Source organism: Zootoca vivipara, chromosome 13 (genome assembly GCF_963506605.1).
Source record: "Zootoca vivipara chromosome 13, rZooViv1.1, whole genome shotgun sequence".
Lineage (NCBI taxonomy): Eukaryota > Metazoa > Chordata > Lepidosauria > Squamata > Lacertidae > Zootoca > Zootoca vivipara.
In genome coordinates, this window is record NC_083288.1 from 35,069,319 (window position 1) to 35,085,997 (window position 16,679).

The 16,679-nt window shown below is 51.1% G+C and overlaps 1 protein-coding gene across 1 annotated transcript in view; it reads left to right on the plus strand.

Annotated features, from left to right (window-relative positions):
* Positions 1-15,791, plus strand: part of PLEKHA4 (pleckstrin homology domain containing A4) — a 41,231-nt gene extending 25,440 nt beyond the window's left edge. The window contains exons 7-22 of the mRNA XM_035135463.2: positions 706-969; positions 1,161-1,722; positions 1,822-1,899; positions 2,500-2,601; positions 3,502-3,570; positions 3,850-3,930; positions 4,043-4,192; positions 5,521-5,619; positions 6,778-6,880; positions 7,010-7,092; positions 7,622-7,735; positions 7,837-7,972; positions 8,496-8,551; positions 10,702-10,863; positions 11,529-11,697; positions 12,015-15,791. Coding sequence (XP_034991354.1) covers positions 706-969; positions 1,161-1,722; positions 1,822-1,899; positions 2,500-2,601; positions 3,502-3,570; positions 3,850-3,930; positions 4,043-4,192; positions 5,521-5,619; positions 6,778-6,880; positions 7,010-7,092; positions 7,622-7,735; positions 7,837-7,972; positions 8,496-8,551; positions 10,702-10,863; positions 11,529-11,697; positions 12,015-12,580 — 2,794 coding nt within the window. The 3' untranslated portion in view covers positions 12,581-15,791. The remainder of the gene's footprint in view (positions 1-705; positions 970-1,160; positions 1,723-1,821; positions 1,900-2,499; positions 2,602-3,501; positions 3,571-3,849; positions 3,931-4,042; positions 4,193-5,520; positions 5,620-6,777; positions 6,881-7,009; positions 7,093-7,621; positions 7,736-7,836; positions 7,973-8,495; positions 8,552-10,701; positions 10,864-11,528; positions 11,698-12,014) is intronic.
* Positions 15,792-16,679: the final 888 nt, after the last annotated feature.

A 16,679-nucleotide genomic window follows, 5' to 3' on the forward strand; every position in this document is an offset into this window, starting at 1 on the left:
TGCTTAGGATGGGAGACTCTTCTTCCTGTTGTGGTCTTTTGGGGAGGGGGTGTCACCTATCAAGGACCACATCCAGCCGCCACAACAGATGTCCACTGTGGGGAGGAGGGCAAAGCCAAAAGCAGGCAGTGCCGCTGGCCTTTCTTCCTTTCAACCATCACCTTCTCTCTCTCCTTCTGCCACCCACACCATCGGCCTCTCCCTCCCCCCCAGCAGGCTGCCCGGAGAGGGACACGTTGCTGCTGCCAGACACCAAGACTCATTACTTTGAGATTAGTTATGAAATTAGCCCGTGGACACACTTATCTTAGGAATGTGGGGTGTCTGGATTCATGGGTTACCCAGAAGCAACATGGGTGAAATGGGGAAGTTAAGCTGTGGGCTTTGAAGGAGCCAGCTAGGTTGCTACGCAGGCTGGTCCATTAGGGTGAAGCAAGGCTTGGCCCCGCCCATCTCAGCCTGCCCTCAACCGCTCCACATCTGCCTTCCTTCCTGTCATTGACTCTCTGGCGCCACCTACTGTTGGGGTCCCTTCCCTCTGCCCTACCAGTCTCACTGTGTGGTTGGATGCTGGGTGGGGTTGGGAGGGGAGGAATCTTGATTTCAAATTCTCTGCAGGCAAAGGGGGAGGTCATCACAGGGGAAACTGGCACATAGGCTTTGATACAGTCTTTAAAAAAAATCTTCCCTTCTGCCCTGCCTCAGCAACCGGAGGGGTCTCCACAGCCAGTCTGCGTCCACGTGCACCAGCTTTGAGGACGTCACGCTCACACAAAACGACTATGCCAAAAGCGCAGAATCCCTGGAGATCGCCCGTCTCTCGGAGGCACACGACGGGGAGGCCTCGTCGTCCGACAGCCTCCATGCGCAGGACAGTCAGCAGGGGACTCCACGCCTTGGGAGGACGTCGTTGTGCAGCTCGCTCAACGGCGGATACAGCCACATAAGGAAAGAGCAACCAGATTTAAGGTAAGTTGGTGGGTGGAGAGGCAGGGAGGGAGAGAAGGAGGGAGGGAAGAACCAGTTTTCCACCAGGGGGCGCCGTGGGGAGCTAATGATGATTGGCTCCCACAGGTGCTGTTGGGCGGGACTTGGATTTTCATGTTTGTTTGTTTGATTCTGTTCCATCCTATTTTTCTTTGCTCTGTTTCCATTGGCAGCTCCCTGTCTTCCCAGACTCACGGAAGCCCCTCCCCTGTCATCCGCCCCAAGCACTCCTCCCGGCCGCGGTCCCCCTCTGAGAGCCCCACGCCTTCCTCCCCATCCCGGACCCCTCAGCCTTCCCCTCTGCTTTCCATCCGCTCCTCTCGTTCCTACTCCCTCCCCCTGACCCCTGCTGAATCGCCTCAGATACCCGACGCCCGACAGTCACCCCCTCGCACCCGCAGGAAGCCCCCGAGAGCTGCTGCCACTGCCGCACAGGCCACCTCCTGTGAGGACCTGTCCTCCATGGCCTCCCTGAGGGGCCTCGGGCGCCCCAACACCCCCATGGGGCGCGTGGACATTGCCCCTGGCGAAGGCCCTCCCAACAACCCATACGCCACACTGTCACCCGCCACCAGGGGGCGCACCCTGACACCTGCTGACCGGTATGACGTGTTCCCCTCCTCCGAAGACCCCTATGGCAGGCGTTACACCCGGAGCCCTCACCACAGCAGGGCCCGGCCCGTGGGCGAGGAAGGCCTGACGCCCTCATTGGCGAGGCAGCTGCCGCCCAGCAGAGTAAGTACAGGCTGCGGCACCAGTGGGCATGACAGCTCTGGGTTTGGGGCTTATCTTGACTTCAATCCACCTGGGTGCTAACCTTTCATTTCTTGCCAGTTTGCAGACCGAGGTTATCTCTCCCCGCCAGCTGGGACGTCCCGTGCGCTGGTCATGTCTCGGCTACATGGGCGACTGGTGAGTGCCGGGGGCTGCGTTCTCCATCTTTCCTGTCCGCCATTGTCCTCTCTCTTGCCTTCCCCTCCCTGTGACATGAAAACAACGAGTCCGTTGGCTTGAATATCTCTTTCCCTGCTCATGACCTGGGCCATGTGTACCTTGTACTTAACGTTTCTGAAATCCTGAGCCAAAGGAGTTTCAATTCTGCAGCAGGAAAAGCTCAATTCCGCAACTTGCGTAAATTATGCAAATGTTGAGCTACAAACTTGCTTCCTTTAAAAAACTGAAAACGGTTTTTCCCCCTTTTTCTTTTCAGAAAGCTGCATTGTGTGGCCGATATTATATTGCGCAGTCTTTCAGTGCAATTTGTGGCATACCCTGTTTAGGGAAGTTTTTAATATTTGATGTTTTATCGTGTTTTTAATACTCTGTTGGGAGCCGCCCAGAGTGGCTGGGGAAACCAGCCAGATGGGCGGGGTATAAATAAATAAATATATTATTATTATTATTATTATTATTATTATTATTATTATTATTATTATTATTCATACCACACAGTCCTGCTCATGGGCTTCCATGGCTACTATCCCTAACACTTGCACTCCCTTTACCCTACAGATCACCCCCCACTCTGCTTCCTCCAGCTACCTCCACTTACCACCCCTGCCCCCCCTGCCTAACCGACCCACCTCTGGGAAAAGGACGTCGTTGGGAACCACGGTATGTGATTTCATGCTTGATCCTCCCTTGAGCCTAGGACTTATCAAACATTGGATTAGCAAAAAGAATAGGCTGGCCAGGAAAGGACAGCAGCACATTCTCTGAGCTCTGCTTTAATACCAAATCGTCCTCCTATCTGTCGTGGTTAACACTGGGCTCCACCATTTCCCCCCCATTACCTTAACACTGGATTGAACAACCCTTGAAGTAGTTGGTCTTGAAGCCATGGGCAACTTATCCTGATAAATACGCCCTCCTAATGCTAAACGCATAAATGTATTGGGCATATTTAACTTTCTTTCTTTTTTTAAAATATAATTTTTATTATTTTTCCATTTAACAATATATAATCCCATCCTTATTATCTACTTTGAACCTATCAACTTCCCTCCCTCCCGCCTCATGGCTTTCGAGATTAACCTTTATATCATAGCACTTTATGCATTTTCCAATTCTAATTACACTCATTACAAAATACCTCAAAATTTAAGTAAATATAAAAACGGAGAAAATTTCTCATTACAAGTCTTAAGGCAACCCTGCTAGTGATGTCAATTGCTTACCATGATATTTCAAATATCGTATAAATTTACTCCAGTCCTTTTGAAATACTTGATTGTGCTGGTTTCAGATTCTTCCCTTCAGCTTCGCCAGTTCCACAAAGTCCATCATTTTCATCTGCCACTCTTCTTTCATTGGCACTTCTTGTTGTTTCCATTTTGGAGCTAACAGAATTCTTGCTGCTGCTGTTGCATACACAAACAGTTTTTTATGGGCATATTTAACTTTCGCGGTGCAACAAGCTGCCGTTTCTCCCAGGAAACCATGTGGGAAGTTCGGGGGCTTACCCAGCCGCGCCTTTGCATGCTGTTCACACCAACCATTTCTCTGTCTTTCCAGTGCCGGACTCTGGTGCGGGAGAGGAGCATCCATTCTGCCGGGGGGCAGCGGTTTGAAAGCGACACCGATGTACGCACTTCTGCTTCTTCTCATATCAAGGGTTCATTTGTGTGTTGCTGGGTTTTTGTTTTTGTTTTAAAAAAAGCTTTTAACATTATTTGCATCCAGCTTTTCAAAAGACAACTGTTGTTGTTTTTTTGCAAAGTGACTTAGGAAGCATGGAGCATAAACATCACTTTGAGCAGAGGCAGGGGAACCTGTGGTCCTGCTTTTATAAAGCCATTATTGTATGTGTCACAGCACCATCTGGTGCCTCTTCTTAGAATTGCATCCCCCCCCCCTTTCTAGGCTCTCTTGACAAAACTTTGCGGCCAGGACAAGGTGCTTCGTGGTCTCGAAGAGGACACGGCACATCTCCGGGCTGAAAAGGTATGTCTTACTTTACCGCCATTTCCTCTTTCCCTTACTCCTGCTATTAAACCGGCCGTCTGATTTATTTAGGCTTAAGTTGAAACGGTTGGCCCCCCCCTTTTTTTTACAGGAGCGGATTGAGAAAGCCTTGGAGGTGACACGCTTGAGGCTGGAGGAGTTTAAAGGCCAAGATGCCACGATGGAGAAAATCTGCTACCAGCAGAGGCAGCTGCAAGATGAGCTAGTGCAAACCCGAGCTCGCCTCTGCGATCTGGCGCTGGTGAGTTGCTTTTATTCCCATGCCGGGAGGCTGAGCTGAGAAAACACTGTAGCCAGGGGCAGAGGAAGGGGTGGGTGGTGGGGGTGGGCCACCACGGGTGTCACCACTGAGGGGGGATGACAAAATGCCAGGCGGCACCGCGGGGCCTGCAGCACACCCAAGCCACACATCTCTCCTGGGAGAGATGCGGTGGCCTAGACGTGCGCAGGCTCCGCGCTGCCCAAGCAGTCCGCCTGCTGCTTCCCCCTCAGCTGTAGGGCGGCTGACTGGGAGGAGGCAGGCAGATTCTTTGGAGGCCCCACGGAGTGTCCTGCCCTGGCTAGCCCCGCCCCTGGGCATGCGCGCCGCCCCAGGCGCCCTAACAGCTTGCTCCGCTGCTGACTGCAGCCATAACCCCCAAAGTTTAGGTTGAAGGGCTGTGCTGAGAGAGCAATGGGATGCTGACAGCAGCTGTGCAGTGACTAGTTCTCGGTTAATAGTGCAGATCAGAGATGAGGTAGCGGCTCCTTTCGGTTCCCCGTCAAAATTCCTCCATACCTCTCAAGTTGCAACAAAGGTCAATCTACTTAAATTGCCCCCTGTCACCTCCTTCGAAGCCAAATCAAGAAGCTGGTCGCATGAGGAAGTCTCATACCCCAATTGCCTTACCTACAATCTGGTTGAACTTTTAGACTTTTTCCCCGCACCTGAAGTTGACCCAGCGTAGAGCAGGGACTCCTGCCTTTGACACTAACTTTTTTCTTTCAAGCCCCTCAGCCACAATGCTCAGGCAACACCCTCCCACTGGGGATACACAACAGCAACGTTTTGTTGCTGCACCTGCTTATCCCTTTTATTCAACCAATGTTCAAAGGTGCCTGCCCGGTACTTAGAGGGCCAGAACGTCTGTGCACAAGAAGCAGCAGGCTTACAGAGACCCCCAAGTTTACAGAAGTACAAAAAGCTTTGAGAGGGGGGAAACTTCAATGCATTTGGGGGGCACCCAATAAGGACTGAGAACGCTCAGTGTCCACTGACTGCTGAGTGACTATTGTTGTTGTTAGGGGGCAGTTGAACACAGAACGGTGGGTGGGAATGGATGTGAGCACTCCATACTGCAACATTTTGTTGCAGATCCTCTCTCTCTCTCTCTCTCTCTCTGTGTGTGTGTGTTCATAAAATATTAGGCAGGAGGCATTAAAAAGGGCATCCTTCACATGAAGCGGTATAGCCCACCCAGGATTCTACGACCTCATTTTGCAGCAGGGGTTTACCAGGCCTTATCTGCAGTGAATCAGCACTTCATAAGGGATCTGGATAAGCTGCTGTTTTGTTCTTTCCCAACTCAGGACAGTGAACGGGCGTGGGAGGATTATTCCGCCTTGGAAAATGACCTGCAGATGGTGAAGGGCTCCTTGGAGCATATCCGAACTGTGGGGCACCCCCAGGTATGTGCTCCCCATTTCCAAACCTCTCCTTACCACTTTTTTGTGGTACTTTGCAAGCATTCGGGCTGTGCATAGTTGCTGCAAAAAAGTGACAAAACTCCAAATTCTGTACTCTTGAGAAGTCAGGTTTTGCAATCTGAGTACATTGTGCAAATGAAGACAATTTTATCATCTGTGTTTATTTTGAAAATATATACAGTGGTACCTCCGGTTGCGGACGGGATCTATTCCAGAGCTCCAATAGGATCCCGAAGTTTCCGCAACTGGAGGGAACACTTCTGTGCATGCGTGCGGCATGGTAGAGCACTTCTGCGCATGCGTGTGCAGCGAAACAAGGAAAAATACTTCCAGGTTTGCCGCGTTCGCATCCTGAAGGATACGCAACCGGAGGTGTGCGTATCCAGAGGTACCACTGTATATATGTTCTGCTTTTCAAATTTATTTCTTTTTTTTCTGCTGGGTGGGTGGGAAGATGAGCTGTCCACTGAATATTAAAGTCCTCCTCTTCTGACCTGTGGAAATCCACCTCAGTCTCCATCCTGGCCCTGTATTTTCTGGGATTCACGTCTCTTGTTTATGTCTGCTGCTGCCACATGGGCTAAAAACATTATTAAAAAATTAAAACAAATTATAAAAGGCATTCTTGATTCCGTGCCTCATAACTGCAACCTGCTCAGTATTTGGTGAGATAATCCAACCCCAAAATGATCTGCCTCAGAAATAAATGGCAGGGTTGAGATTGCAGAATTGCTGCTAGATTGAGCTCATGGCTCTGATCTGGAGGTAGTGTGGGTTAGGGGCGTAGGTGGAAACATGGTACCCCAGGCCCACAGCTCAGCGGCAGAGCATCTGTTTTGCATGCACAAGGACTCAGGTTCTGTCCCTGGCATCTGCAGGTAGAACTAAGAAAAACCTGAACCCTTGAAGCAAAGCAAGGCTAGGGAGCTTCAGGTCAAACCTCTCTATCTGGGACTCTTCCCCAGGCCACGCCCCTTATCAGACCTGCATTGCTGAGCTGGGAATGGAAAATTCCCGTCCCCCACCCATCCCCTGCCCCGGTGTCAACAATCCTGAGCTAGGCAGGTCGATGGCCTGGTTTGGTGCAAGGCAGTTTCCTATCTTTCCGCACTAATTCCTGTCTGATCCTTTCCTCCTTAGGACCAAGTAGCTGCCCAGCAAGATTTGTGGAGGATCCACGACATCCTGGCAGGACTGAGATCCAGCCCAGCCAACCACCACACCCTAGAAAGCAGAAGATCAGGTGCTGAATGCAGTACTGTCCTAGGAGCTGGGAGCCAGCAGCCCAGTAGGAGGAGGAGGGGGGGGATCTTTAGCAGGTGTTGCCCCTTACGAGTCCTCATTTGTAACATCTGAACCATCTCCATTGCAGGTGTGTCTCCAGCTACCACCCCAACCCTGGATTCTCATCTGGGGCCAAGCCACACACCCCAGCAGCTTTGTGCAGGAGTGGAGGTATGGGGTTGGTCTCTTGGGTTCAAATGGCACGGTGGCTTCACCATCGAGACCTTTGGCTCCAAAGCACTTTGAAGTTAGGGGTTCTGTGTTTTAACTGTGGCTGTTTTAGTATTTCAGTGTTGGTGCCCCTGGTTTTGGTAAGCTACTCAGAAGCCCAATTTGGCATTAAATGGTGATAGTGTGTGTGTGTGTGTGTGTGTGTGTGTGTGTGTGTTTATGTACATACTTTATGGCTAGATAAATAATATTTATTTCATGTACACAGCTTCATTGTACAGTCAAGCTCAAAGCAGTTTACAAAAATAGGAAAAGCATTAACAACAACAATTTAAAATTTTCAGAAGTTAAAATAACCATAGACTAAAAACAGATTTAAACTTGCAGGGTAGGCTTGTCTAAACAAGATTGTTTTGAAAAGGGAATAGTGAAAGTACCTGCCTGATAGCTGTCTATCTATAACACACACACAGGCAGACTGAGGATGCATCACTAATAATGTTCACTCTTTTTCTATGGGCGCCCGAAGGAGTTTGAATCATCTCCTCCTCCCAAATCCACCCTGTCCTTCCACGAATCCAGCACCAGCCACTTGCCAGCAATGGTGGGCCAGCTGGACAGCCCTCAAGCAGGGAATCCGCCTGTAAGTTTCTGCCCCAACAGCATCCTTGGTTCCCTCCTTGCAGCCTTGCCCACTTTCTCTTGGCAGCGCCTGAGGTTCGCTGATGTTGTGTTCTTTGCCAGCAGAGTCCGCCTGCTTCCTGCAGAGGGCAACAGGGGTCATCACGGCAGTCGGATGCGACCAGGCGGCCTTGGAACAATTCCTCCGGTGAGCCCGCAGAGTCCGAGAAAGTGAGGACAAAGGATGTGGTTGGTCCAGGTGAGAGAGATGTGGAAGGAACACACACAGAGTACCTTCTTGGGTCTCAAGTTTCAGCGTGGGTTGACTTGGGTACAGTATTTGACATTTGCTTCTTAACCCAGGGTGTGTTTTGGGTGCTGCTGGTTAGCAAGAAAGGCGGATCCCTTCATTCTTTTCACAGCTTTAGTTGTGAAACTGGATGCTTTAGTTGAGATTCCTGCATCGCAGGGAGTTGGACTGGTTGACCCTTGGTGTCCCTTCCAAGTCTCCCGATTCTATAATTCTATGAACTCTTACTTCCCTTTTGAATTACCCACCATTCCCTTTCCCCGCCCACTTTCAGAGTGCTGCTTTCCCATTGGTCAAGCAAGGATTCCGCCATTGGTGCTTAACCTGCCCTGATCTTGCCACAGAGTGTGATGCAGAAGAGCTGCCTTTTGAGTTGTGTTGAGGGCCTAGGACAGAGGTGGGAACTAGGAGAAGCAGAAAACTTGGTTCTGCGCCCTCCAAATGAATGCTCTGTCTCCCTCCTCCTTTGCAGATCACGGAAGCCACATCAGCAAACTCTGTGAAGATACTGAGCACAGCATAATCAAGGTACGTGGAGAACCCTCAGAATCATGGCAGCAAAGAATCTATGCATTGCCGGGGTGTGGTGTCCCTCCAGATCTTGATGGACTACAACTCCCATCATCCCTGTCCATTGGCTGGGCTAGGCTGTCTGGAGTTGATGGAAGTTGGAGTCCAAGCACCTCTGGAGGGCACTGTGTTGGTTATCCATGTTCTAATGCACAACGGGAAAGGAAGGTTTTGTTTTATTACTTATTGATATGTTTATGCTCCGCTTTCCCTAAAAGGTTTGTAGTGGTTTGCATTGCAAAAACAAAAAAAAACAAAAAACAATATAAGCTTTGCAGCTCCTGTTGAAACTAGAGTGGCTAATCGACATCTTGCAGGTGGGTGGGTCTGATCCAGGCCCCCAAGCAATGTTGTTGTTGTTGTTTAGTCGTTTAGTCGTGTCAGACTCTTCGTGACCCCATGGACCAGTGCACGCCAGGCATTCCTATCTTCCACTGTCTCCTTCAGTTTGGTCAGACTCATGTTCATAGCTTCGAGAACACTGTCCAAACATCTCATCCTCTGTCATCCCCTTCTCCTTGTGCCCTCCATCTTTCCCAACATCAGGGTCTTTTCCAGGGAGTCTTCTCTTCTCATGAGGTGGCCAAAGTATTGGAGCCTCAGCTTCAGGATCTGTCCTTCCAGTGAGCACTCAGGGCTGATTTCCTTAAGAATGGGTAGGTTTGATCTTCTTGCAGTCCATGGGACTCTCAAGACAAGAGTCTCCTCCAGCACCATAATTCAAAAGCATCAATTCTTCAGCGATCAGCCTTCTTTATGGTCCAGCTCTCACTTCCATACATCACTACTGGGAAAACCATAGCTTTAACTATACGGACCTTTGTCGGCAAGGTGATGTCTCTGCTTTTTAAGATGCTCTCTAGGTTTGGCATTGCTTTTCTCCCAAGAAGCAGGTATCTTTTAATTTCGTGACTGCTGTCACCATCTGCAGTGATCATGGAACCCAAGAAAGTAAAATCTCTCACTGCCTCCATTTCTTCCCCATCTATTTGCCAGGAGGTGATGGGACCAGTGGCCAGGATCTTAGTTTTTTGATGTTGAGCTTTAGACCATATTTTGCGCTCTCCTCTTTCAACCTCGTTAAAAGGTTCTTTAATTCCACCTCACCCAAGCAATACTCTTACCTATTTAAACAGGCAGGAACTACGAAGGAAAGAAGGCTCAGAGCCAGGCGATTAGCAGTGGGGTGATGATGAGTGGGAAGAAGAGGTGGAGAGAAGTTCAGAATCAGATGCTGAAGCAGGAGAAGAGTCCTGCTGTTGTAGAAGCCAGGGTGTCTTCCCCTCCCACTGCAAAAAGAACCTCCCCTCTTCCCTGGTCTCCCAGAACTAGGAGAGGCATTAAGGGGGCAGAAGAGAGGTTGGCTTCATGCAGGCAGAGACCCCGATTGCTTAGGGAAACTCCTGGAGAAGAAGGAACTAATGGCTGTGGTGAGGTGGGGACTTTCACTCTCAGCAACTGATCCATGGGGCCAGACCAACCGGGGATGAGCTGCTGTGGTCATTAGGCCTGACACTCAGGCAAGTCTGTGCAGATCGTGTTCTTGCTAATAAATAGTTAACTCCAACTTGAACGGTGTGATTTACTGCCAGCTCGATCCCAACAATGGATAATAAGGGAGGCCTCTAGGACTCTTGGGCTGTACCATGTACACTTCAGAGGCTGACAATGATGGAGGGATGTTTTGAGAGAACACCAGCATGGCTGGACACTGGCAGTAGCATAAAAGCAGTTGTTGAAAGCAAAATCCCATTGGTGGCAAAGGGAGGGAACCAGAGACTGGCGTTGTGTTCTGGTCTGATGCTGGATCCCACACAAGGCTGCCAGACCACAGATACGGTAGCTCCCAGGGAGCAACTTGCTCTGACAATGGTTTGGAGCAGATTGAGGCCCTGTGAGTCCGAGGGCTCCTTGCCTCCAGCAGTCTGCTCAGGGCCCTGATCCTGACTCGGCTCCCTGCCGGTGCCCCTGCTGCCTCCAACTCCATGTCTGGATCACTGCTAGATTCAGGGGTCATGAATCTCAGGGTCATGAATGAGGCCAGGTGTCATGAACAAGGGCCACTGGTCGACAGCATCTCCTAACCCCTGATCTTGCATCATGTCTAGGTCGTCCCCACAGAAGTGGTCGCCTCTCGCCGGCCTCGCATGAGTGCGCAGGAGCAGCTGGACCGGATGCAGCGGAACCAGGAGGCCAAAAGGAAATCGGAGGCAGCCCAGCCAAACGCTCTGGGCCACCGGCGAGACTCTCTCAAGCGCGGGTCCGGCCGGGTGGGTGAGAAGCCTTTTGGAGAGGGGCACCCTGTGCTCAGTGGGAAGGGGCCAAGAGGCAAGGGCGAGGTCTCAGTCATCTTCTACAGGGAGGCCCCACGTCTTTGACCCTGGATGCCACGGGACAAGGGGTGGGGATATGGTCAGAAGGGCAGGTGCCTGGGGGGGAGGAGGGGAGCTGCATCCAGTGGGCAGTGCTGGGGGGGGGTTGGGTTCCTCATTTTTCCTGCAGGGGAACAGGTGGGTAATGTGGCTGGGAAGCAGATATACCTTTGAGCTCTGTAAGAGGGAGAGGGAAGTCTCATCGCAGCTGGAGCATGGAAGAGGAAAGCCAGGACTCCTGGGTCCCAGAGAGAGGGCTTGGGAAGGCTGGAGTTCCTCCGGCAGTGGTGTGAGATGCCATGACTTTGGCTGAAGAAAGGCTTAAATCAGGGACTCCTGCCGTTTTATGCAGCAAAATGGGATTTTGTGTGTGTGTGTTTCAGAAGAGTCATCCACATCCTTAATTAAAACCACAGGGAAGGTTATTATTTTCGTGGTGTGCTTAAGTTCCAATTTGGGTTGGTTGGACGAGGGGGCATGCTCTGACCTAAGGGGGCCGGTGGGGACAGAACAGCCTTGTTCATGCCCCGTTCCCCTTCCCCGTGATTTAATCTCTCCTTCAGCCCCTCCCCAATACCCCCCCTGAGCCATCACCCAAGGAGGGCGTGCAAACTGGGGGACTCAAGCCTCCTCGGTGCCCCCCGACCCCTGAGTGGGAGCGACAGCGAGTAATCCAGCTCTCCTACGCCCTGGCGACAGAGGCTTCGCAGCAGCGGGGGAAGCGCATCGCAGGTACTAGGAGAGGCAGTCGTGGCTTTCCGGGGTCTGTGGGATGGGAGGGTCAGGTAGTCGGACTCAAACCTATTTGTCTGAAACATTTCTAATCTTTCTCAATTCTCAACCTCCCCCCCCCCAAAAAAAACACCATCTTCCAGCTGCTGCTGGGCCTGAAGGTGTCCTTGCCCTGCCTTCTATTGGAACACAACAACAGCAGCAAATGCCAAGCAGCCCACTCCATAATATATATGCCAATATCTCCTGTATGCTGTGCACAGAATTCAAGTGTCCATGTGGTTGATGTGAATTCTTAATGCCATCTTTCTCCCTAGGAAGGACCAGCTCTCACTCCTCCCTAGACGATATCCCTGTGTCCCATGAAAGCCTGAACCATCACGGCCTCCCTGATGACAGCCCCTCCAAAGAGCCAGAGCTCCGTGGACCTGCGCTATCTGAGCATGACCAAACAGCTGCTCGGAACTCAAGCTGCCACAATAACTCTGGAACGGTGAATCACGGGCCAATCCACGCAAGCAATCGAGTGCCGCGTGCTTCGGAAACTTCCGACTGGCCGCTGCCTCCTCTTCCCAAGGAGGCGGGCCGGTCAAAGCCCAAGACTCTGCAGTTGGCCTCACACCTGCTGGAACCAGCCAATGAAGAGCTGTCCCTGGTCAGTGGTCCTCCCTGGGCAGCGCCTTTGCCTCAGCCAACCAGCCAGCACCTGTCTATTTCTAGAACAGCCAATTGGGCATCTGAGCAAAGCCTTGTGGGTGGGCAGGGCGCAGCCAATGGTAGGTGCCTGAAGTGGAGGGGCGAGAGCCAGTCCCGCCAGGTGGTGGCATGCCTTGGCAAGACAGCGCAGCCTGTCAGGGTCACCCTGGTAAAATCCAGCTTTTAGCTCCAGAGGGTGGAGGACCAGGATTGAGGGGGTGGGGTAGGAAGCCCTGCTGCCTGGCTCCATCTTTTCTCTAACAGGGACAGGGCAAAAGAATAAGTTCAGTCCCATAGAGTTGGCAGGCTCAGAGGGACCGTTTCCATAGGAACATAAGAAGCTGCCTTATAGTAAGTCATGCCATTGGTCCATCTAGCTCAGTACTGTCTACACTGACTGGCAGCAGTTCTCCTGCGTTTGGGGCAGGGAGTCTTTTCTGGCCCTATCTGGAAATGCTGAGGATTGAACCTGGAACCTTATGCATAGAAAGCAGGTGCTCTACCAGTGAGCTACAGCCCTTGCATCTCTTCCACTCCGTTTTTTTTTTGTAACTCTCCAACCCTAGATAGCATAATTTTTTAAAAAACCAAAAAAAAACCACCCTTGTTATAAATCCCAGGCGGTCAGAACCGCAAACCGCCCCCCCTTCTCAAAACGCATGCACTCACTTATATATGAATACGTTACACATGTCTTTACACACAAGGCCACGAGTTTGGCAAGATGCACTATTCCATCGCTATTGTGCCGACTTGCACACACAAGTTTAGGAGAGTATCTTCGACTGGGTTCACTGCACTCGTCTCCCTCCAAAAACCTTTGCAGGATGGGGGGTGGGGACTTACAATGGCATGACTTTGGAAGCACAGCCCGGATATGGGGGTCCTGAAATCAAATCCCTGAGGCAGAGTTCTCAGTTGTTCCAGTTTGCCTCAGGAAACTGCCTGAGGTCAAGCTACTCACCCAGGTCTCTACAATGAGTTGGTGGCAGAGATGGTACCCTTAATGCTGTTCTGGACTACAGCTCCCATCTGCCCCAGCAGCATGCTTCTGGCTGGGGTAGATGGTATTTGTAGTCCCAAACAGCTGGAGGGCATCAGGTTGGGGAACGCTGCTCTAGGACATGGCGGGTGAATATATTTATTTAGCCTTCCCAGGGAGAAGGCCGGGGGAAGATTATTTTCATAAAGAAATTAAGCATCTGCGCTTACAGGTGCATGACTGCTAATTTATTATACCAGTAGGAAACACACACTCAGGCAGCCATATCCGTTCATGCCTGCCTTGACACCCTGTTTGCTCCCATCAGGGGAGCCAACTTGAATAAAATATTGTGGGGGCCCAGGTAAGCCCAGCCCCACATAATCAGTCACATGATGCAATGCTCACACCATTTGAATGGGAATGCCAATCAACTTTGTTGGGGTGTGGCCCCCTCAAATATTTTATTGTGGGGGCTGAAGCCTCCACGGCTCCTGGGAGTGGGCTCCTATGGCTCCCATAGATTCACATCCACCCAAGCCCATTCCCCGAGGCACCCAATACAGCTAGAGTGCCTTGCTCCGTGCAAATCCAGCTTTGCAGCTTAAGAACAGAAGTTACTGGCCTGCAAAAAGATGGTTTAGGGTTCTTGCTCACAAACGCCTGTGCTCCTCATCAGTGCACATTGATTGTCATCTTGAAAGAAAGACAACCAGCTCTTTTTTTCCAATTTACCTTTCTAGTTGCCTGGAGGTGTTTAGTAATGGCCACAGGCGATCAGAGGAGGGGCTATGTAAAAAGCACTGTGCAGTGCTTTCCCCTTTTGCAAGGCCAGTGAATTTGGTCTTGGGCAAGGTGAACATCTGGGCAGGCAGAGCAGCTCCCCCTGAAGGCGAGTAGGAAACACAGCAGGTTCATGGGTCAGGTTTTCCAGCATTTATTAGGCTACATCTGCACTGCCACTCCTTAACGGCAGGTGTTTGCTTTGCCCTGGCTGGCTGTAAGAAGCTTTTCTAATGCTCCCAGGCCCTTAGGTTGTATATTGGGCCAGGGTTTGTTTTTTAAGAAAAAGCACATGACAGCAATCCTCCACCAATAGTGGATGCATCCTCTGCCTCTGGGTGATTCAAGTTCCTAGAATTGTACAGTGTTGAGTGGGGAGAAACGAAGGTGTCTGTTGTTGGAATGAGTCTGTGTACATTAGGGAAAATGAGGGGAAAGCAGAACGTGAATAGCTTTAAAAGAGGAGCAGACAGATTCATAGAGGAGACAGCTATCTTATGGCTACTAGCCATGACGGCTAAGCTTTGCCTCCACAGTCAGAGACAGTAATGCATCTGAATGCCAATGGCTGAAAACCACAGGAGGGGAGAGCGCTGTGTCACTCACAGGCTTCTGGTTGGCCACTGTGAGAACAGGATGCTGAACTGGCTGGGCCACTGGCCTGATCCAGGCGGGCTCTTTTCATGTATTTGTGGAAGGGGAACGGTTGGCCAAAGGCAGTGATGTGAGAGGCACCGTGGAATGCCTATCTAAGCAAACGCGGGGTGGGGGGTGGGGGGTCGTATGAAGGTTGAAAAATGCCTGCTTAAAACGAGGCCCTCAATTTTATGCCAGGGCAGGCAGGATTTGGCAACCAGAACAGGGAAGGGTTAGGTAAGTGTGGCAGTGTGGGCTGTACAAAGCTAGGCAGGGACACACCTTGGAACAAAATTGCTTGCTGGATAGGCAGAGAGAGAGAGAGAAAGAAAGGGAGAGTGGATTGGGCGAGGTGATGGGAATGGGAAACTGCAAGGGAAGAAGAGGGGCTGTATCAGAGGAGAAACAGTGGGGAGAGGGACACTGGCTGCTGCAGAAGCTGGAAGGGGGACGGGGGGGGGGATTTTCTCCCTCCATCAGTTGCTGAGGTGCCCAGATAAAATGCTCTGCCTATACAGGATGCTCGGTGGGTTAACTGGTGAATCGTAGCCCTGGTGGACAGGTCCATTGCTCTGCCACGGTGCCCTGGCCCCAACACCAGCTCTACTGTCAGGCTTGTAGCCCCACCAAGAAATGCAATCCCAAACGTTCCTTGTTGGAGACTTTGGCATGACGAATTAACAAGCGGAAACCCAAAATCAGGACTGCGAAAGCAAAATGCCGCGATCCTGGGCCTGCCCCGGGGAGCTCAAGGGACGCCAGAGTGATGCAGCTTGAACGAGGGATCCCTGCGGTAACACCCGCCTGCACGTCTGCCAAGGCAACTGCTGCATCTCAGCGCTTGGGGGGGGGGGAGGATTCCCTCTACGAAGACTTGCTTCTCCCCCAAAGGAGGCAGCTTCCACCTCCTTTTGCATTTTAACACTAGCAGCTGCCTGCTCCCCACATGTGAAAGATTCCAATTCGTATACTCAATAAAAGATTAACATGATATACATCCCGGAGTCTGCCTGACGTATTTTTATTCCAAGGCCCTGTCTTTATGCTACCATGCTGAAATTCACTTTGAGCGATAATGTAAACGCAGAGGAGTGGTGGGTGCAGGGCAGGGATGGGGAACCTGTGGCCCCTCCAGATGGACTACAATTCCCAGCATCCCTGGGCTTAGTTTTTATGGATTATTGAAACCTCCAGGTATAGTAGAGCTACAACTCCCACCAGTACCAGCCAGCATCCTGCGGCTCCTGCAACACTGATCTGTGAAGAGGTGGGAGGGAGCCTGCAGGGAACTTCTGGGTGCTCCTTTTCCATAGAAAATCCTGGGCCTGCAATTGAAAACACGCAGCAGAGCTAAGCACCTCTTTAACCTGGCATGCCAGGGGTGTTCAGGTCAGCCATTTGGTACGTCAGAGGTGCGAAGGAAGCAGGCCATTACAGGGTGTGTTTCAACCACAAAACAATTGTGATCTGCGCTCAGGATGCAATGGGGCAGTTAGGCATGACTGCAAACGCCATTTGCACCTGAGAAACTTAAAGCTTTGTTGTTCTTAAGTCGTGTCCGACTCTTCGTGACTCCATGGACCAGAGCACGCCAGACACTCCTGTCTTCCACTGCCTCCCTCAGTTTGGTCAGACTCATGTTCGTAGCTTCGAGAACACTATCCAACCATCTTGTTCTCTGCCGTCCCCTTCTCCTTGTGCCCTCCATCTTTCCCAACATCAGGGTCTTTTCCAGGGAGTCTTCTCATGAGGTGGCCAAAGTATTGGAGCCTCAGCTTCAGGATCTGTCCTTCCAGTGAGCACTCAGGGCTGATTTCCTTAAGAATGGATAGGTTTGGGCTTCTTGCAGTCCATGGGACTCTCAAGAGTCTCCTCCAGCACCATA